The sequence below is a fragment of the Gavialis gangeticus genome, unplaced genomic scaffold, assembly GCF_001723915.1.
Source record: "Gavialis gangeticus isolate Ggan-Ray unplaced genomic scaffold, GavGan_comp1, whole genome shotgun sequence".
Taxonomy (NCBI): domain Eukaryota; kingdom Metazoa; phylum Chordata; order Crocodylia; family Gavialidae; genus Gavialis; species Gavialis gangeticus.
Window position 1 is genome coordinate 40,652,841 of NW_017729026.1, and position 17,818 is coordinate 40,670,658.

The 17,818-nt window shown below is 43.9% G+C and overlaps 1 protein-coding gene across 7 annotated transcripts in view; it reads left to right on the top strand.

Moving 5' to 3' along the window:
• The window catches only part of USP45 (ubiquitin specific peptidase 45), a 124,683-nt gene that overhangs the window by 50,529 nt on the left and 56,336 nt on the right, over nucleotides 1–17,818 (top strand). For all 7 annotated transcript variants that reach the window (XM_019520170.1, XM_019520171.1, XM_019520173.1 and 4 more), the window contains exons 6-7: nucleotides 453–548; nucleotides 3,618–3,748. In XM_019520170.1, the coding sequence (XP_019375715.1) occupies nucleotides 453–548; nucleotides 3,618–3,748 (227 nt within the window). The remainder of the gene's footprint in view (nucleotides 1–452; nucleotides 549–3,617; nucleotides 3,749–17,818) is intronic.

Below are 17,818 nucleotides of genomic sequence, written 5' to 3' on the forward strand. Positions count from 1 at the left end.
CCGAGAAGAACCCAGCACAGCCATGGCCCCAGCCTGGCCCACCCCACCCCACCCCACCCCACATGTAATTCTGGAGGCACATGACCCCCATGCCCTCCCGGGATGCGCGTAGTGGTGGGAACTGCTCCCCCCCCCGCAGCTCAGTCCCACATCCTGTCCCGGCTGGGCAGCCCCTTCCCCAACCCTACTCCGTCCCCCCACAACAAGGTTACCAACTGGACCCGGCTGCTGTCCATGTGACCAGGCTGTGCTCCTGGCTGCCTGTGTGGTGTGCTACAGCTGCGCACATGCACACAGGGTTCTGCGTATCCCCTGCAACCCTATTAAGTAGCCCTAGGGGTATGCATACCCCTGGTTGACAACCACTGGACTATACCTAAATTTACAATTTGTAACTGAAGAAGTTGTTTTATTTAGTAGCTCAATCTCTCTATCTCTCCCTTTCCCTTTAGAACCTGGCACAGACTCACATATTAAATGAACTAATGTATGAGATGAAGGAAAAGGGAACAAAGTTAAAAATCAGCCAAGTTGCAGATTCTCAACTGGTAAGTGTTCAATAAGAGATGCAGTTTGCTTGTAAAGTGTAATAAGAGAAACCAAGATCAGAACAACGTCTCCAGAAATGGCAACGCAGGCCAGCACTAATTAAGGATGAACACATTCTCACTCCGCAGTTTCTTTTGTCTTTTAATATCCAACTAGTTTATGATCTCTATAAACTGATTCCTTTAATAAAATGAGTTACTGAAGAGTGAAATTTTAGGTTTTTAAACTGGGTAATTGCTGCAAGAAGTAAACCTTCTGTTAGGTTTGTTGATAACTAGTTCCAGAGTAAAGTGGAAGGAAGGTCCTTTTATGGGCAACTCTGATGTCCAAAAGAACTTGATAATGATGAAATTCATTGTTAAGAAGAAAGATATCGCTAATTATGCTGGCACTGAATAATTCATCCATGATTTTACATAAGTGTATTTGGAGGACAATCAGATCCTTTTAGACCTCTCTTCCCTCAGTATTCCTTCATAGTTGAAAATAGCAGACTGAAGGTGAGGTAATATTTCAAAATTTTTCTAACAAAATACTGCAGATTGAGAATGAACAAAACAAGAGCTGAGCTATATTGTTTACTTGTTCACATGCCTTCTTGGTGTGGTTTCCGAGTTTGTGAAGTTAGTCTCCATAGAAAAGGAGAGAGAAATGTGCTTAGATACTCTGCAGACAGCACCTGAGGCTCTAGTATCCTAATAGGATCATCCTCACATCATAAATCCATGCTATAAATTTAGGTGACACAAACCAGAAAGTAGCATGTGACAAATCCCAACTTTCTGAATGCTAATTAGGAGCAAAATTATACCTGAAAACCATACAAATAAACTAGTTGCTCTATGTTGCAGTTAGTAGTAGTAAATTTCACTGCAGTTTAGAGTTCATAATCGACAAGTCTCTCTTTCAAAATTGCTAGTAATCAACAATTTATATTTGCTTGATTCAGAAACTGTTTTCCTTTTAACGGGCAAAAGTAAGCATGTTTTTCTTTCTGACTAAAATTTAGTCAGGCTACGCTAAAATGCTAAACCAGGGGTTTTTAACCTTTTTTTAACAAGTGTATCCCTTCTGTCTTGAAGTTTCAGCTCATGTACCCTTTATATTTTTTTTCTTGTTTTTAAGGGGTGGGAGGGGCAGATCAAGGCCCCACAGAGAGGGAGGGAGGGAGTGGGGCAGGGGCAGGCGCTGCTCAGCTGAGATGGGGCAGGGCATGGGATGGAGCTGTGAGCAGCTTGTCCAGGCAGTGTGGGGAGGGAGGGCGGCTGTCACTGCTGCGTGCACCCTGGGAGCATGTGCCTCCAGATCTGCATGTGGGGCAATGGCAGGCTGCTGCTTTAGGGGCAGGGAGGGGTAGATCAAGGGCCCACCTGTGGGGCTGGGGCAGGGGCTGTGCAGCCAGAGCAGGACGTGGGACTGAGCCATGTGGAGGGGTGGCTGTCCTGCTGCTACACACACCCCAGGAGGGCATGGGGGGCATGTACCCCCAGATCTGCATACAGGGGGCAGAGCAGGCTGCCGCTGTGGGCTGAGGCTGGGGTGGTACTAGGCTCTTCCCGGCAGGGGCTGGGCTGAGCTGTGCTCGGGGTGGGTGACGATGGTGCTGGGAGGGGGCTGGGGGCAGCTATGGCAAATTCTGGAGTGGCTGTAGCCCCGCCCCCCTAGCCCTCTCCCCCTCCGTAGCCCCGCTCCTGTAGGCCCCCATGGTGAGGGAGGGAGGGAGTGGGGCTGGGGCTGGGGCTGTCCAGTCAGGGCGGAGCGCAGGATGGAGCAGCAAACGGCTTGTCTGGGGGATGCACGGGGTGGTGGTTCCTGGTGCTGCATGCACCCCAGGAGGGCACAGGGGGCATGTGCTCCCAGATCTGTGTGTGGGGTGGGCTGGGGCCGGAGCTGTGCTGGGCTGTACCTGGTAGAGGCTGGGCCAGGATGCATTTTAGTGCAGGTGGTGGCAGCGGTGGGAGGTGGGTTGTGGTGGCTACAGAGAATTCTGGAGTGGCTGCAGCCCACCCCCATAGCCCCGCTCCCATAGGCTCCCGCAGAGAGGGAGGGAATGGCACTGGAGCAGGGACAGGTACTGCCCAGCAGAGGCGTAATGTGGGATGGAGCTGCAAGTGGTTCGTCTGGGTGTCGTGAAGGGTGGTGGCTCCCTTTGCTGCACAGGGAGTGCGTGCCCCCCCGATCTTTGCATGGGCTGGGGCCTGGGCTGCTCCAGGTTGTTCCCAGTAGGGGTTGGGCCAGGCTGTGCTCAGGGGAGACAGTAGCAGCGGCACTAGTTGGGGGCTGCAGAGGGGTTGCAGCCCTCCCACACCAACAGCCTGCCACACTCTTCATGCAGATCCAGGGGTACGTGTTCCCCCCACGCACCCTCCCAGGGAGCATGCAGCAGTGGGAGCCACCACCTCCTATGCCCCCTGAATGAGCTGCTTGTGGCTCTGTCTCGCAGTCTGCTCCGGCTGGGCAGCACCTGCCCCTGCTTCAGCCCCACTCCCACTGCCCCCCTCACCACAGGGACCTATGGGAGTGGGGCTAGTGGGGGAGGCTGCAGCCACTCCAGAATTCGTCATAGCCCCTCCAACCCTGTCCCAGCACTGCCACCTGCCCTAAGCACAGCCCGGCCAACCCCCACTGGGAAGAGTCCGGCATGGCTGCAGCCCCAGTCCACCCCACCCTGCACACAAGTCCTGGCCATACACCCCCATGCCCTCCCGGGGTGTGCGTAGTGGTGGGACCCGCCTCCTCCCCCCCGCGTGGCTGTCCTGCACCGTGCCCCACTGGGCAGCCCCTGCCCCAGCCCTACTCCCTCCTCCCACGACAAACTTACCAGCTGGACGCGGCTGCTGTCCACAGGGCCGGACTGCACTCCTGGCCTCATGCGTGCTGTGCTGCAGCTGAGCATGCACACATGGAGTTATATGTACCCCCTACAACCCTTTTAAGTATCCCCAGGGGTATGTGTACCCCTTGTTGACAACCACTGTGGTAAACCAATACATAACTTACAAGCTATTCAGTTTGTTTTTACTCAGACAAGAAGTTATGTTGATACACAATTAAACTTTATTCCAAAGGATCCATTGGTGGTGAACCTCTCAGGCCCTGGACCTCTGACTTCTGCCATGTTCTTGTTCCTTCATAGCATGAGGGAGGCTGGAAAAGGCCCTCTTTCTCCCAAAATTCTGTTCAGCCAGCTCTGTCAAAAGTAAGTACAGTCTGTAGCTTTCAGCACCATGTTGCAAAGTGTGCCATCTCCAAGACTTAAAAACATTAACTTCTTAGATAATATGGATCAAACTAAACTATTAGCTATAAAATATCTTCAGTTATCTAATCCTTGCTTTCAATTCACCAGTATGCACTGCTTTCCATTTTAAATTAATCAAGTGATAGGGCTTTTACTATTCTGAAGACAGAAATTTTCATCTCCTATGAATGTGGATGATGTTCTTGTTGAAGCCAGTGGAAGTGGCATTCCCATCTGAATTTGTACATTCCAACCTAACATGACATAGTTAGCCATTTTTTCAGTTATTCAACCCAAAATTTATTTAACTTAGTGCCATTTTAACTGAAGATCTTTGGGGAACTTTTTTCCCTTTTGCTGTTAAGTTATATGTATGTAACTTGCATGAATCCTTTAGTTGGCATTTAACTAAATCATGCAATATTTTGATATTTAACTTTTCATATATTTCAGTCCCAGTATCTAATAAATCTTGTACTCCTATTTTGATTTTTTCCAATATTTTTCCTAATGTATTTGACACTTAGGTACCTAGGAATTGATTGGTATTCTCTGTGTTGAATGGTTGAGGAATTGAATGGTATTCTCTGTGTTGTTTCACCAGCACTATGTGGTAGGACCGTCTCCTCCAAGTCTATGGTTTAACTGATATTTTTGTGTATTGAGTCCTAAATAACATTGGTGTTGTTTATGACCATCATGTAACACTACAAACTCCACTGAATTTGGTATATGTTACCATGCCTAAATCTACTTCGGCAACACTGCTTTCCAGTTTTTTTCTTGTCATTGGATGTCTGTGTCTGATATACTTTCCCCTGACTGAATAACTTGGGCTTTTCTTTTTTTTTCTTTTTATAAATCGAATCTCATTTTATATCTTATTTATTACTTATTTCAAGTACTTCTAAGGACCTGATCTTGTCAGGTGTGGAGTGAAATTAGTGGGAGTTAAGGGGTCGTCGTAGAATCTGGGTTCTTCTGGTTTCTTCATAGAATCCAGACCAAAGTTTCTACGTACTGAATTTCTTCCCTCATGTGTGTAAAAATTCACTCTCATTAGTATCCTTTGCAAATTTTACTTAGAGCATTTTATTCCCACTTTTTTGGGTGGCTATTAAATATATTAAATAAAACTCAAACCTAATGTTCAGACTTCCGGGACATCCCACTGAAATCTCTGTTGTTGCTGTTTTTTCCTGATGCTGTATTTTGTCAATTAGCATTAGCTTTTGTGCATAGCACTTTAACTCAGCAAGGCAGGTGGGAGAGCAAAAATTAGCAGGTTTGAATGCAAGAAGGAAGGTAGGGGTTCTGGTTTAATTAGACATCAACTTTATTAACTCAGCTTACCTGGGATCCATTGGCCAGTAACTTGTTGTCATTGTTGTTGCAGGTTGTCATTTCCTAACCTTCTCTAACTGGTCCACATGCTGTTATTGGGACCCTTCTGTCACTTCCTCACATGTAATTTAAGAGACTTGTGGGGGGCAGGAAAGGGTTGTTATCTCCCTGCTGTGCATTAGAAGTTTCAGTTCCATTCTGCAGCTGTACTAGCGGATGCCTTCCCCTGTGTCTGTTTCCAGTTCTGATTTACAGACTCCTTATTGAAAAAATACTTGCGCTGGTTATCTGTCAGCTGCTGAAGAGTGACCACATATTCCATCCTATTCCATCCCTGGGCTTCCATGGGGAAGACAGAAGTTCATATCTTATCCCATCAAATCTGGCCATAAGGAAAAAGTGATTTTCCAATTAAAAACATAGCAAAAGAACCCCACAGCTCCTTAAGACAGTCCCCTAAATTGCCAAAACAAAATAAACTAGCAACCAATGCCCCTGTCCCCACCCCCAGAAAAAACCAAACAGAGGGTAAGAGCTACCAATCTCTCCTCTATGCTTCTGTTGGAGGGAAAGGATTTTCTATAACCTCTCCTGTGTGAGAAGCAGCTGTATGAGGCCGAGCCCCACTTGCCTGCTCTGCTAGTCAGATGATGCCTCTTCCCTCTTCCTAACAGTGGTTGAGAAGACTGAAGGGCACCATTACCATTTTTCCTGCCAATCAAAACAATGCCTTCCTCACTTTTGCCATTGCATTTTATTGCAGCTAATGCCTTATGATTATATGCAGTCTGTGCCAAGTTAGAGAGGGCTGCTTCAAAGGTATTGAAGTCAACTCCCATTGACTTCAGCAGGCCTTTGATCAGCTAATAGAAACTTTGGGAAAATATCAGAAAGGTTCCAGGTTTCCAGGATAAGTATATATTAGAAGTGACATTCATTGACCATGTAAGATATATGCAGGGTTTTTCTGTTTGTTTTGTTTCATTTTTCTAAGAAAAAAGTCAGACTTTTAAAATTGAACCCTGTGCTTTAATGCATGTCTCTGGCATTGGTTCAAAATTAAAAGGTCCCAGCAAACAAGGACTTGAAGCACTACTGAGGCAACATATGGCTCCAGATTGAAAACTGCTTGCAAGCCCTAAAGTAATGTGCATTTCTTGGCATGGAAAATGTTCACAGTGGTGCTTGTGTAGGTGTGTGGAATTGTGATTCAGTTAAATTGGCTTTTTTAAACTGCAGAAAAGGATCTGGGTATTATAGTGGACCACTAACTGACTATCAGTGAAGTCTTCTATTGATGCAAAAAAGGTAGTAGCACATTGCAATGTATTAACAGAAGTGTTACGTCCAAGATGGAGTAAGTGATTCCTCCAAACCATTTACCACTGGTGATGCCTCACCTAGACCATTGTGTCCAGCTTTGGGAACTGTACTTCAAAAAAAAAAAAAAATGAGGCCAAATTGGAAGGAGTTTAGCAGGGAATAACAAAATGATTAGGGGCCTAGAAAAGGAAAGCCTTAAAGATTTGGGACTGTTTGGTCTGAAGAAAAGAAGATTGGAGGTGGGGGTTGACAAGTCTTCAAATACCTGAAGGGTTGCTCTAAAGAAGATGGTGATGGACTGTTTTCTTTTGTCCTGCCACATGGGACAGGACAAAACATAACCATCTTAAATAGTAATGAATGACATTTAGGTTAGATATTAGGAAGATCATTATTACTATGGTGGTAATTGAACACTTACTGCCTTGCAAGATTATGGAGTTTTTGTCATTGGACTTTTTAAGTCGGTTATTCTCAACCAGGGTACCCTGATACCCTGGGGTGCTGCAGGATCATTTGAAGGGTGCTGAGAGGTGTAATGAGATGAGCAGACGGTCCAGGTAGGGACAAGCCTGAGCTGTTTCCTACCCCCTGGCCCCTTTGCAAGGAGGTAAGCACTGTAATATTTAAGTTAGTTTTTGAGATTGGGTGCTACTCAATTCACAGAAGCTATTCAGGGGGTGCCTCAGGTCCAGTAAGGGATTACCCAAGTCCAAAAAGGTTTAGTACCATTGTTTTTAGTGCAAGTTAGACAAAAATTTGTCTGGGATGGTTTAGACTTGCATAAGACAGGATCCTCTCTGTGTTCCCTTTGATGACTTACTTAGGTCCTTGTGAGTCCTATTTTTCTATGTTTCTTTGAAAACATCTGTAGAAATTCAGAAACTTGATCACATGTCTAAACATAAAACAAGTTAAATGACTATGCTGCAAATAAAATAATCTGCTGATTTTTTGATAGTGTAGTTGGTTTATAACATGGCATCAAGATATTGTACATTAACACAGGATTTTAGTGCAGAATAATGCAGTTATAATAATAGATTATAACAAGCCTACTACATTTCCTCCTTGCACGGTGTACAGAATACTTTGCATACTTCCAGTTTATTAAAACTTGTTGTTTTTATTAGAAATTGGCATTAGTAAAATTTTGTAGGGAGGTAGAAGAATTATTTTTAGATGACATAGGTGATCTCAGTGGGTTTTTTAAAGGCCAATTTTGTGGCATGTACAAGCAGCTTAAATGCTCTTTAGCACCATTCTAATGGTATGGCCGTCTACACTGTCAGTGGCGTATTGCGCGTTAAATGATTTTGGGATGGAGGAAAATAAAACACCTCTGAGGTGTTTTAGTTTGCTACCAAACAAAGTGCAACAGCCGAAGAGGGAAGCACCGGGTCCTGTGCAGCTCAGGGGCTGTGCAGGCAGCCCGGTGGCAGCCCGTGCAGGTAGGCTCCACTGAAGAAGAAAAAAAAGCAACGAGCCTTCTTTTTTGCCCCCCTCCCTGAAGCCTGCCTGCCTGCCTGAGCTGTGTGTGGTCCCAGTGCTTCCCTCCACAGCTGCAGGGGGGCGGGGGGGAGCGGTGCTTCCCTCCATGGCTGTGGGGGCGCTGGTGCTTCCCTCCGTGGCTGTGGTGCCCCCTGGGACTGCCCATGCTGGGAGCCACCTGGGGGTGCCACCACAGAGGGAAGCATGGGCTCCCTTGCAGCTCAGGGACTGTCTGGCCTGCCAGCAGCTCGTCCCCTTCCCTTCCCTTCCACTGCTGGAGGATCATGCCCAACCCTTGTGTTCATGCTATGGGGGTTTACTTCGGTTTAATTCCCCCCACTTTTCTAATTCCCCAGGCATATGCCCACAATCGTTCAGGCTAGAATTAATTCACTTTAATTAGAGTGAATTAAACTGAAGTAACTTCCTGTGGTGTGTACAAGCAACTAGTGAGCGTGCTTACCATTTTATTTCTAATATATGGCGTATGGCTGAATGCCAACTCTGTCTCTTCCCCAAACTCTGCTATCAGCTGATGACCTCTCTGACAATTTGGTTACCATGGTTACTGCAGAGGGCAGACACCCCTGGCCCCATCTTCTTCAGGTGATCCTGAGTTGTAACTTGAGCTGAATACATTCCTGAGGGAGGGGGAAACCTGCTCCCTCTGCCTACGTGACTGGCCTCACACCCCTGGGTAGCGGGGCTTAAACTCCCTATTGTTCTAAGCAATGTCATCATGACTGGGAGGGGGCTAGAGACTCTGTCAGTCTACCCAGCAACCAGTGGTGCATTTCAAATCGGTTGGCTGGCAGCCAAGAACTGCTGGCCTTCGTTGGATCAGGTAAATGAGGTTATAAGGTCTATATAAGTTAAAGACTGCCCAGGAAGAGGGGCAACAGCCCAATGAGGACTCTCAGAGAAGATGGACCATCTGAAACTCGCTCTCTCTCTTGAAACTCATGGTTGATGAACTGCTTGCCTTTAGAGGGAATCTTCACCTGCCTCTGGATTATACTTGTGAATAAGCTACTTGAGATTTAAATAAATAAATAGCGTGCAGTAATACAAATGTGTAATTAAAGGCTACCATGCCACTGTTTGCTCTAAGGGATTTCTCTGATATTGCTATACCCAGTACCCTATTCCAGACTTACTCCTTGTAACCAACAAAGTCCTCCTCTGTACCTAGCATGGGAGACTTACTGGGAGAGGGTCTAAATTATGCCTTGGGGTCCCCTTGGTCTGGCTAAGGGAGACCACGATTTGTGCTTCAGACTGAGGGGAGCACCCCACGTTCTTACAGTGGGTCAGGTACCCTCAAGGACTATTAGGCCTGTGTTTCCTGGGGGCACAGGGCTGAGATCGGTCTAGACCCTGGGTGGTGGCAGCATTACCTCCAGGCTTGCAGGTGTGCTCCAGGAAAGGGGTTGACTGGACATGAGACACCCCCACAGAGGCACTCAGAGCCTGGAGGGTGGTTGGGCACAGTGAGGTGGGTAGCTTAACACAGGAGCACCCCTTACTGGCCTGCCACACTGTGCAGATATCACTAGTTTTTAACCTGGGACAGAGTGGATCCTGTTTTTAAACAGGATCAGAATGTACATAGCTGGAGATTGTTTCCTAGGATTGGTCCTAAAAATTGATGTTCAGAACTTTGAGGTTTCATTTGGTGGTTTGAGCTAGAGGGCTAGAGACAGACGTTCAAAAAGCCTGAGCCTGAATTGATTCAATCTTTGCAGGTTAGTCTAACCTAGCTAGGCTGAACTAGTTTGTAACTGCAGAGACATCCCCTCTGGATTGAAAAAAATCAGGCATATGCCCACAATCGCTCAGGCTAGAAGCCAGGGGATGCTAGAGCAGCCCTCCCTTCCCTTCAACAGGGCTGAGTTGGGGGGGGCATGGCCAGGTTCCATCAGGACACTCTAATGACCCACCTCTCCCCCTGAGCAGTGCAGCAGGAGATGTTTATGACCCCTCACTTGGTGTTTATCAACCTATTAAAAAAACAAAGCCTCTCTCCATTAGTTCAAGCTCTTAAACAGCTTTTCCAAGAAAGGACATTAAGCTACCTGTTGATTAGCTCCAAAAAGCCTGTCTGCCTTTGTCGTCTCCCACAGCATGTACTGTAACCAGCATGTGGTCTGCTAGCTAATGCTGAGGTGTCTGCATAAGGTAGAGGTGGGGGTGAGGGTGTGAGGGAATAATCCCTGCTTAGCAGGGAGAAGCCAGGCATATAGGCTCTGTTCCTGCAAGTCTCTGCCAGAGCTCTGGCCAGGGAGCAGGGGAGAGGGGCCAGCCCTGCTGTGGGAGCAGAGGAACCTGCCCAGCCCAGAGAGCATGCTGGGATGCTGGGGGAGTCTGGTTTATCTTAAACCAGCAAGGGGTCTGAAACAGACACTGCATAAACTGGTTTGACCCAGATCAGTTAAGTCTGATACTACATTCAACCAGGTTTATCTCAAACCAGCTTCAGCCATTTTCATCTGGTTTACGTGCACTGTTCTGTTACAGGTTTAAACCAGTTTCTGATCACTTAAACTGGTTTATGTATAATGTCTGTCCCTAGCCGAGAAGAACATATGCAATTCTCATTGGCTGGTTGTGAATAAAACACTAATCTGATCTTTGTAGCATTATCTGCCTCCTAAAAGCATGCAGGACATTGACTAAAACAAATGTGTTTGTTCTGTAGGTATTTGAGGATGGAAGGGAAGAAATAGCATCCTTTATAAAGTTAGAAAAGATGAACTAAATCATCATGTGGGGGAAGTAGATTTTGTACCTTGGGCCCACCTTAGCAAAAAGCATGATCACTTGTCTTCAGGTAGGGGGGTATTTTTAAATGACAGCTGGTTTGTGGGCACAAATAACTCTTCAGTTAAAGCTGAAAGGAGTATTGCAACTGCACTAGTTTTAAGATATTTTTTTAAAGAAATCAGAGCTGCTATATTTTACCATGGGCCTGCATCTTAAAGTACATGTGTGAAAAGGGAACCTTCTTGCTCAGGTGAGCAGCTCTTTTTTGTTAATTAGTTACTATTAACTTCAGCTAACACTTACTCTTATTACAACTTTTTCTTTTTATCAGTCCAGGACAAGAAATACCATTCTGCGAAACTTGGAGTCTGTTCTGATTCATGCATTAATAATAGCAGTCCAATACAGCCCCCTTAGTGGAAGATTATATATTCAGTTACATTAGTACATGCCACTGAAATTTTCATTAATAGTTACACAGATAGGTAGGATGGAGGGCAGTTTTGGCCCTCAGAATCCTTCATTATTGGTGGCGATGCACAAGTCAGAAAAAAATCTTTCAGCCAATTTAGCAGTTTGGAGTGCTGAAAGTTAGGAGAAAGATCTTTATTGATAGAACATTATAAACACAGGGCTCCTCTGTTCCATTTTACATGTGATTTTCAGGGTACTACTTCATCTTTAAAGTTCATTTTCCCTTTTATAAGTATCATTATAATGAAAGTAGGATGTCATAACATGATCATGCAGAAGGCAGGGTAGGTTTGCAGCGTAAAGACAAACTAAAACAGAGATGCATAGCATAAGCTTTCTTAAACTGCAGGTTTACTTCATCAGATGCTATCTTCAGGCAAACACAGCTAACTACCTCTTCCATAACATGATCATGACAGTCCTAACCAGTGAAAAGTCCCTGTTGCTGCAGCATTTTCATCCTGTTGTTCTCTGCCCACTTCTCTAATCTGTCCAGGTCTACCTGGATTTGGTTTCTTCCCATCAGGGTGTTTGCTGTGCCCCATAGTTAGGTGTCATCTGTGAATTTGGACAGAGTGCTTTCCACACCCTCATCCAGATCACTGAAGACATTGAATAGCACCAGCTCAAGGACTAAGCCTTGGAGGACCCCACTGCCCACCTGTTTTGAGGTTGATACCGACCTGTCAACCACCACTCTCTGGGTATGACCCTTAAATCAATTTGCCACCCACATAGTCACGTTGTGTAATCATCGATGGCAAAGCCATTCAATTTGTTTATAAGAATAGGATGGGATACTGTGTCGAAGGCCTTCTTAAAGTCCAAGTAGATGACATCTACTTCAACTCTTGCATCTAAGCATTTAGTGACCTGGTCATAGAAAGAAACAAGATTAGTCAAGCAGGATCTACCTGCTATGAACCTGTGCTGGTTGCCCTTCAACATTATATTACCCTCTGGACTCCTACAAATATGACCCTTGATAATTTTTTCAAGGGTTTTCGCAAGGATAGAGGTGAGACTGACCAGTCTATAGTTACCTGAATCCTTCTTCCTCCCCTTCTTCAAAATAGGGACCACATTGATCAGTTTCCAGTCCTCTGGGACTTCACCTGAGCACTTCCAAGTTCTCAAACAGTTATGTCAGTGGCTCTGCTATGACACTGGCTAATCCTTTCAGCACCATTGGATGGAGCTCATCTTGTTCCTTTGGCCTCTAACTAGAACAGGGGTGGGCAAAATATGGCCCACAGGCTGGATCCGTTGCGCCAAGTGATTACATCCAGCTTGTGGGTAGGTGCCCTCCAATTGGTTGCATCTGGCCCGCAGCACTCCACATGGGGCTGAGCCCAATCCACTCCCACCTGTGGCAGCCCACTCTGCACTTTTGCCTGCACCCCACAGCCCTGGCCCTGGTCCCAGGCAGTGCACACAGCTTCCCTGCGGGGCTGCTCCCAGTGTGGCTGCAGCCACCCAGGTGCTGCTTGGCTCCCCCCCTGTCTCTAGCAGCTCTTCCTCCTCCTGCATCTGCTGAGCTGCTCCAGGAAAGGGGTGGAGGGGGGTGGTGGTTCCTACCCCAGCGCATGGGGCTCCAGTTTCTGTCTGCCTTCTACCCACTCTGCCTGACATGATGAGCAGCCACCTGCAGGTGGCCAGATGGGTGGAAGGTGGCCTGAAGCTGGAACCCTACATGCTGGGGCAGAAGCCCCCCAACTGCAGCTCTGCTTTACATGCCCAGACAAGCTCTGCTGCATGTGCCCCCTACCACCTAACCTACCTCTAACCTGGGCTGGCTCCTTGGACCTAATGCACAGGAAGCACCCCCCTCCCCCCCATACAAAAGTAACACTTTATTTTGAGCGATTATGCAATCACCTCTATATACACTACTCAACATAACATAAATCAGGACAAAAATATTTTTTAAATAAAATTAAAGTATGTTATAGTAGATGTTTAATTTTTAGTATGATTTGTTTTTTATCTATAATTTGTTTAAATGATATCTTCTGAAAGATTTTGTGTGTGCAGTCCTTCATAGCTCACCAAAACTCATTAAATGGCCCTCCAGCTGAAATAATTGTCCTCCTCTGGACTAGAGGAATCATTTGAGATAGGTGCAGGGTGACTTATTTTTACCAAAACATCACTTGCCCATGCTGACTCACATAAGAAGATGTATTCGAAACAAACTCATCTACAAGGTGACAGATGAGACTGGTTCCAAATATGTATGCTTTAGGGGTTTTTTGTTTGTTTTATTTTACTTCCTGTAACTATTAATTTAAATGGACTTTTTAAATGTTGTGGTTTGAGGAATATTGAAGGCCTTATAAATTGGAATTATAATTCAAATTGTAATTAAATTTTAATTTTGTTTTACTTGCTATAATGAAAACCTAGAATTGAGTTGTTCTGGCCTGGAAATATCACTTGTTTGTTCAGTATTTAGAATTAACATATTTTTAACAACTTTCATGAATTAATATTATTAATTTGATTTCAGTACACCATAACCTGCCCCCCCCTGTTTTTCTTGTGTTATATCAGTATATTTTTAAAACATTTTTGTCCCCTTTGTTGCTTTATTTCTTAGGAACAATTCCTCAGTGTTTCTTTTGGTAAAGGTTCTTCTCCTGTTTATTTTTAACCTTTTCAGATGGAATGTTTATCTACCCTCACTTTCTTTCATTTGGGCTAAGTACAGACAGTCAGAAGTCTGAGGCTGAATCAATTCAGTCTTTGCAGGTTAGTTTAAACTGCAGTGATTAAACTGAGAAACAAGTGGTCACGCATTTACTTTTGAATCAGGAAATGCAGCCATATGCCTGCAGTGGCTCAGGCCAGAAGCCCTGGGGCACTAGAGCAAGCCTCTTTGGCAGGTATCCAGCATGGGCTGTGTGTTTGCTTCCTCTTCCTGCTGCCTCAGAGGTCTCTGCGATTTGCAATCCAGAATCACAGCAATAGGACTCTCCAGGATTACTCATCAATTCCTCTTCCTGCTTCTAGGTGCCTTGGGGATTTGTAGTCCACTGCCACAGCCTACAGTAAGTTTCAGTAAGTTTGGCAGCAGGGCAGCTCTGTACTCTGGAGAAAGTGAGTTTAGCACCCCCTCCCTGACCCCAGACTCCAGCCAGGGTTTGCCTGGAGGGGTCAGTCCCTGCCTTCCCCCCTCAACATTTCTCTGCTAGAACAGAAAGCCCAGCCCAGCCCAGGGCTGGAAAACATGCTGGGATGCTGAGGCACTGTGATTTAACTTGAATCAGCAAGGGGCCTGGGGCAGAAGTTTTATAACCAGTTTGACCCAAATCAGTTAAGTCTGATATTACATTCAACCAAGTTTATCTTAAACCAGTTTCTGAGTACTTAAACCGGTTTATGTGTAACTTTTGTCCCTAGCCTTGAAGTTCCTTTTAAGACCTTTGTTACAGTAGTGTTAAAGTGATGTTGTAGCTGTGATGGTCCAAGAAGTATGTGAGAGACAAGGATCTGTTTAGGGTGATATCTTTTTATTGGATGAACAGTTTGTCCAATAAAAGATAACATCACAAAAATCCTTCACTCTCAGAAGATCTTTATCAAGGTTGCTGTTTGTGTTTCACCTTTTCTTCAACACAGAAGTTAAAGGCAGGGGTGCTGTCTATTAGTTTAGGGTCAATGACAACAAGGAATAATCATTCCCTTCTCTCAGCTTGATAGAGGGGGAGCTGCAATTTGGTTGTCGAGTTTGACAATTTTATGACATCATCAAACACCCTTTAAAAAATTTTACTAAGGAGTTCAGAGAGAGAGAGATGAGACTTCATATTTCTGAAATTGTTAAAATTCTGTGTTTTTAAATTATTGACCTATTGAAAATGTGTTCCCTAAGCCATTTAGCAAAAATTAATAAAGAGAAGAACATGGGCTTTTTGTTAAGTCTCTGCATTTTCTCTGCATTTGTTCTTAGTGTCTGAAGATATGCCACTTAGTCAAATGGTGGTTTTCTTGTTGTTTCAGTATGCTTTAAAGCACTGGAAAGACAGCAGTAGTGATTTGCCAAATATAATTACTAGCCAAAGAATCCATTTGAGCTCAGCTTGCCTCATTAGAGAATGGCTGGATGTAAACTGGAATAAAGATGCCAGGTTTCTTTGTTTGGATCATTATTTTGAAGCTAGTGTCAACTGGCAGGTACTCTGAAATACTAGCCAGCTTGTTAGAACAGAGATGTATTTAAAGTTTTGTTGAAATTTGATTTTGCTATAAAGATATATTCTAAAATTGTTGGCACTGCTACCTGAAATAATTTAAAATAGACTGAAATAAAGTCAAAGTCTTCTTCCTTAGAAAAATGACTTTTTCCTTTGAAAAATAACCATAAAAGGAAAAATTCTATATGACCCAGGGAATCCAGTGCATTGTTCTCTCAGGAATTGGGGAAAAGAGTTAACATCCATATTGACAAAAGAAGGGAGAAATGGCCACATAGATGTGCAGAATTTTACCAGTTAGTTTTTTGGGGTTTTTTATATATTATTTCTTTTTTAATGGGAATGTGTAGGAATTTGAAGTCCTTGAGTGCAAAAAATTGATATTTAAATGTAGTTCTTAGTTCACCACACCATCCTATGGGTCAGTGTCTCAGACCATAATTTATTGGCCTAGTAATAGATCTTTCTTCAATATGAGTTTATGAAATGGGCTGTATGATATACCTGCTGGTAGTAGTAAAGGATCAGCCTCCATGATTCAGGAGGTCCATTCTATTCCTATGTTACTCAGAAAAGAATAGGGTGAAGACCCTCTTTACTGTAACTAAATGGCATTTGAAAAAAATCACATACAGTTTCCAGGATGTTTGTAAAGGTGGGGAATTATGAATGAGCCATCCCTGGATTTTGACCCTATAAATGTTAATATATTTTATATTATAGTCAGGTTAATATTTCACAAACCATTTTGGTGTGACAGTTACATAAATCTAAATGAGTGAAATGCTGAAGTGCTCTGCAGCTCATGATGAACTTGTCATTCTTCATATGTTTGCATCCACCTGCCTGTAAGGAGTATTAGAAGTCCAGTTGCTGTGTGCCAGTAACCATATTGCTGTCATGTGTAATATAAAGCTGATCCATTCAAACTTGATTCTTTTCCTGGATGTCCACATTGGTATATATGATTGTATAGGTGTGAAAAAAATTGTATTAGCATGATCCTTTCCCACCCCTGCTCCCCCTAGGAAAATGAGCAATACATTCTTATCTAAAGGATCACAAGTTACATTATTGGCACAAAATATGATATGCACAACTGTAAATTACATCTGATGTAGGCAACCCTCCGGAATACTCAGATGTGCTTTTTCGTGTTTATGTAGCACCTCAGGCACCTAGACATTTGGTATTGTGCCCAAAAAGAAATATGCATGGTCTTGTACAGAAGTAGGCAACCTAACTCGTATTGTTTGAAACTATATTGATATTGGTATATTGGTATTGTGCCCAAATATAAATATGCATGGTCTTGTACAGAAGTAGGCAACCTAACTCGTATTGTTTGTTATATTTCAATATATAATCATTTATATTTCATAAGTCTCGGTACTATCTAAGGCTGAAAGTGCTTGTGAAAGAAAGCTTTTTTGAAATGCCAAGGAGGAAAGGAAAAGCAGGGAAAGAGAAGGTGGCCAAGAATGCACAGGTAAAGGTAACAGAGAGATGAACCAAAGAGGTCATGTCCCTTTTCCATTATTGAAGAGAAGCTGAGACTCCAAAAATAAACCTAAGTGAAATCTGGGAAGCAAAGGTGTGAGAAGAAGCTAAAAGAGAAGTGTAAGGTGTTTGATTAAAAGAAATTAGGAACATGACCCTTCAAATTGTAAACTGTACCTTATAAAGTTCTAAATGGGCCATGAGTGAAATGGAGCAGTTTGTATGTATTAAGTATCTAAGTGGGCATTTGAGATGCATTTCTGATCAAATAATAAAAAAGATGTTAATTTTACTATTAATTTTGGGGGAAGTGGAGTGATGGGGTAGATAGGTTGAAAAGGAAAAAAAAGAATTGTCCATTTCTTTTCTTTCTGTGGCAACTGTTTAGCGTCTGGTACTAATTCATCCACTGTTAATTTTGTTAGTGTTGCAGCTGTCAGACGTTTTGCTAGGACAGATTGTGTGCATAGCTACAGGGCCCTTCTGTTTGTTTTCCACTACTCTGAATATTAGGACTGCAGACTTCTGACTTATCTGGAGACTTAGTGATTGACACAACATTTATGTATTAAGAGGACATAAATATTTCCCAGATTTGTTATGGCTGAGTAATTTTTTCAGTGGAAGAAGTGCAGTTACTTTGTTTAGATCCGTGCAGCAAGTTAATGTTGTAATACTTGAGTGCTCAGAACAAATGAGTGTCTTCAATTATAGGAAAAACTGCTTGGTACTTTCTGGGAAAATAGATTAGTATTTGGATTGTTTTCCTGCATTAACACTGTTGAACAAGGATTTTGTTACTGGTGTCATGGATGGTGTTAATACAAGATTTTTCTAGTGAGGAAGGGAGTGCTCTCTCCAAGCATAATCTAGAAAGGGAGGAATGCATTTGCTAGGAGTGGGGTAACTGTAGTGACACCCAAATGACTAATTATCA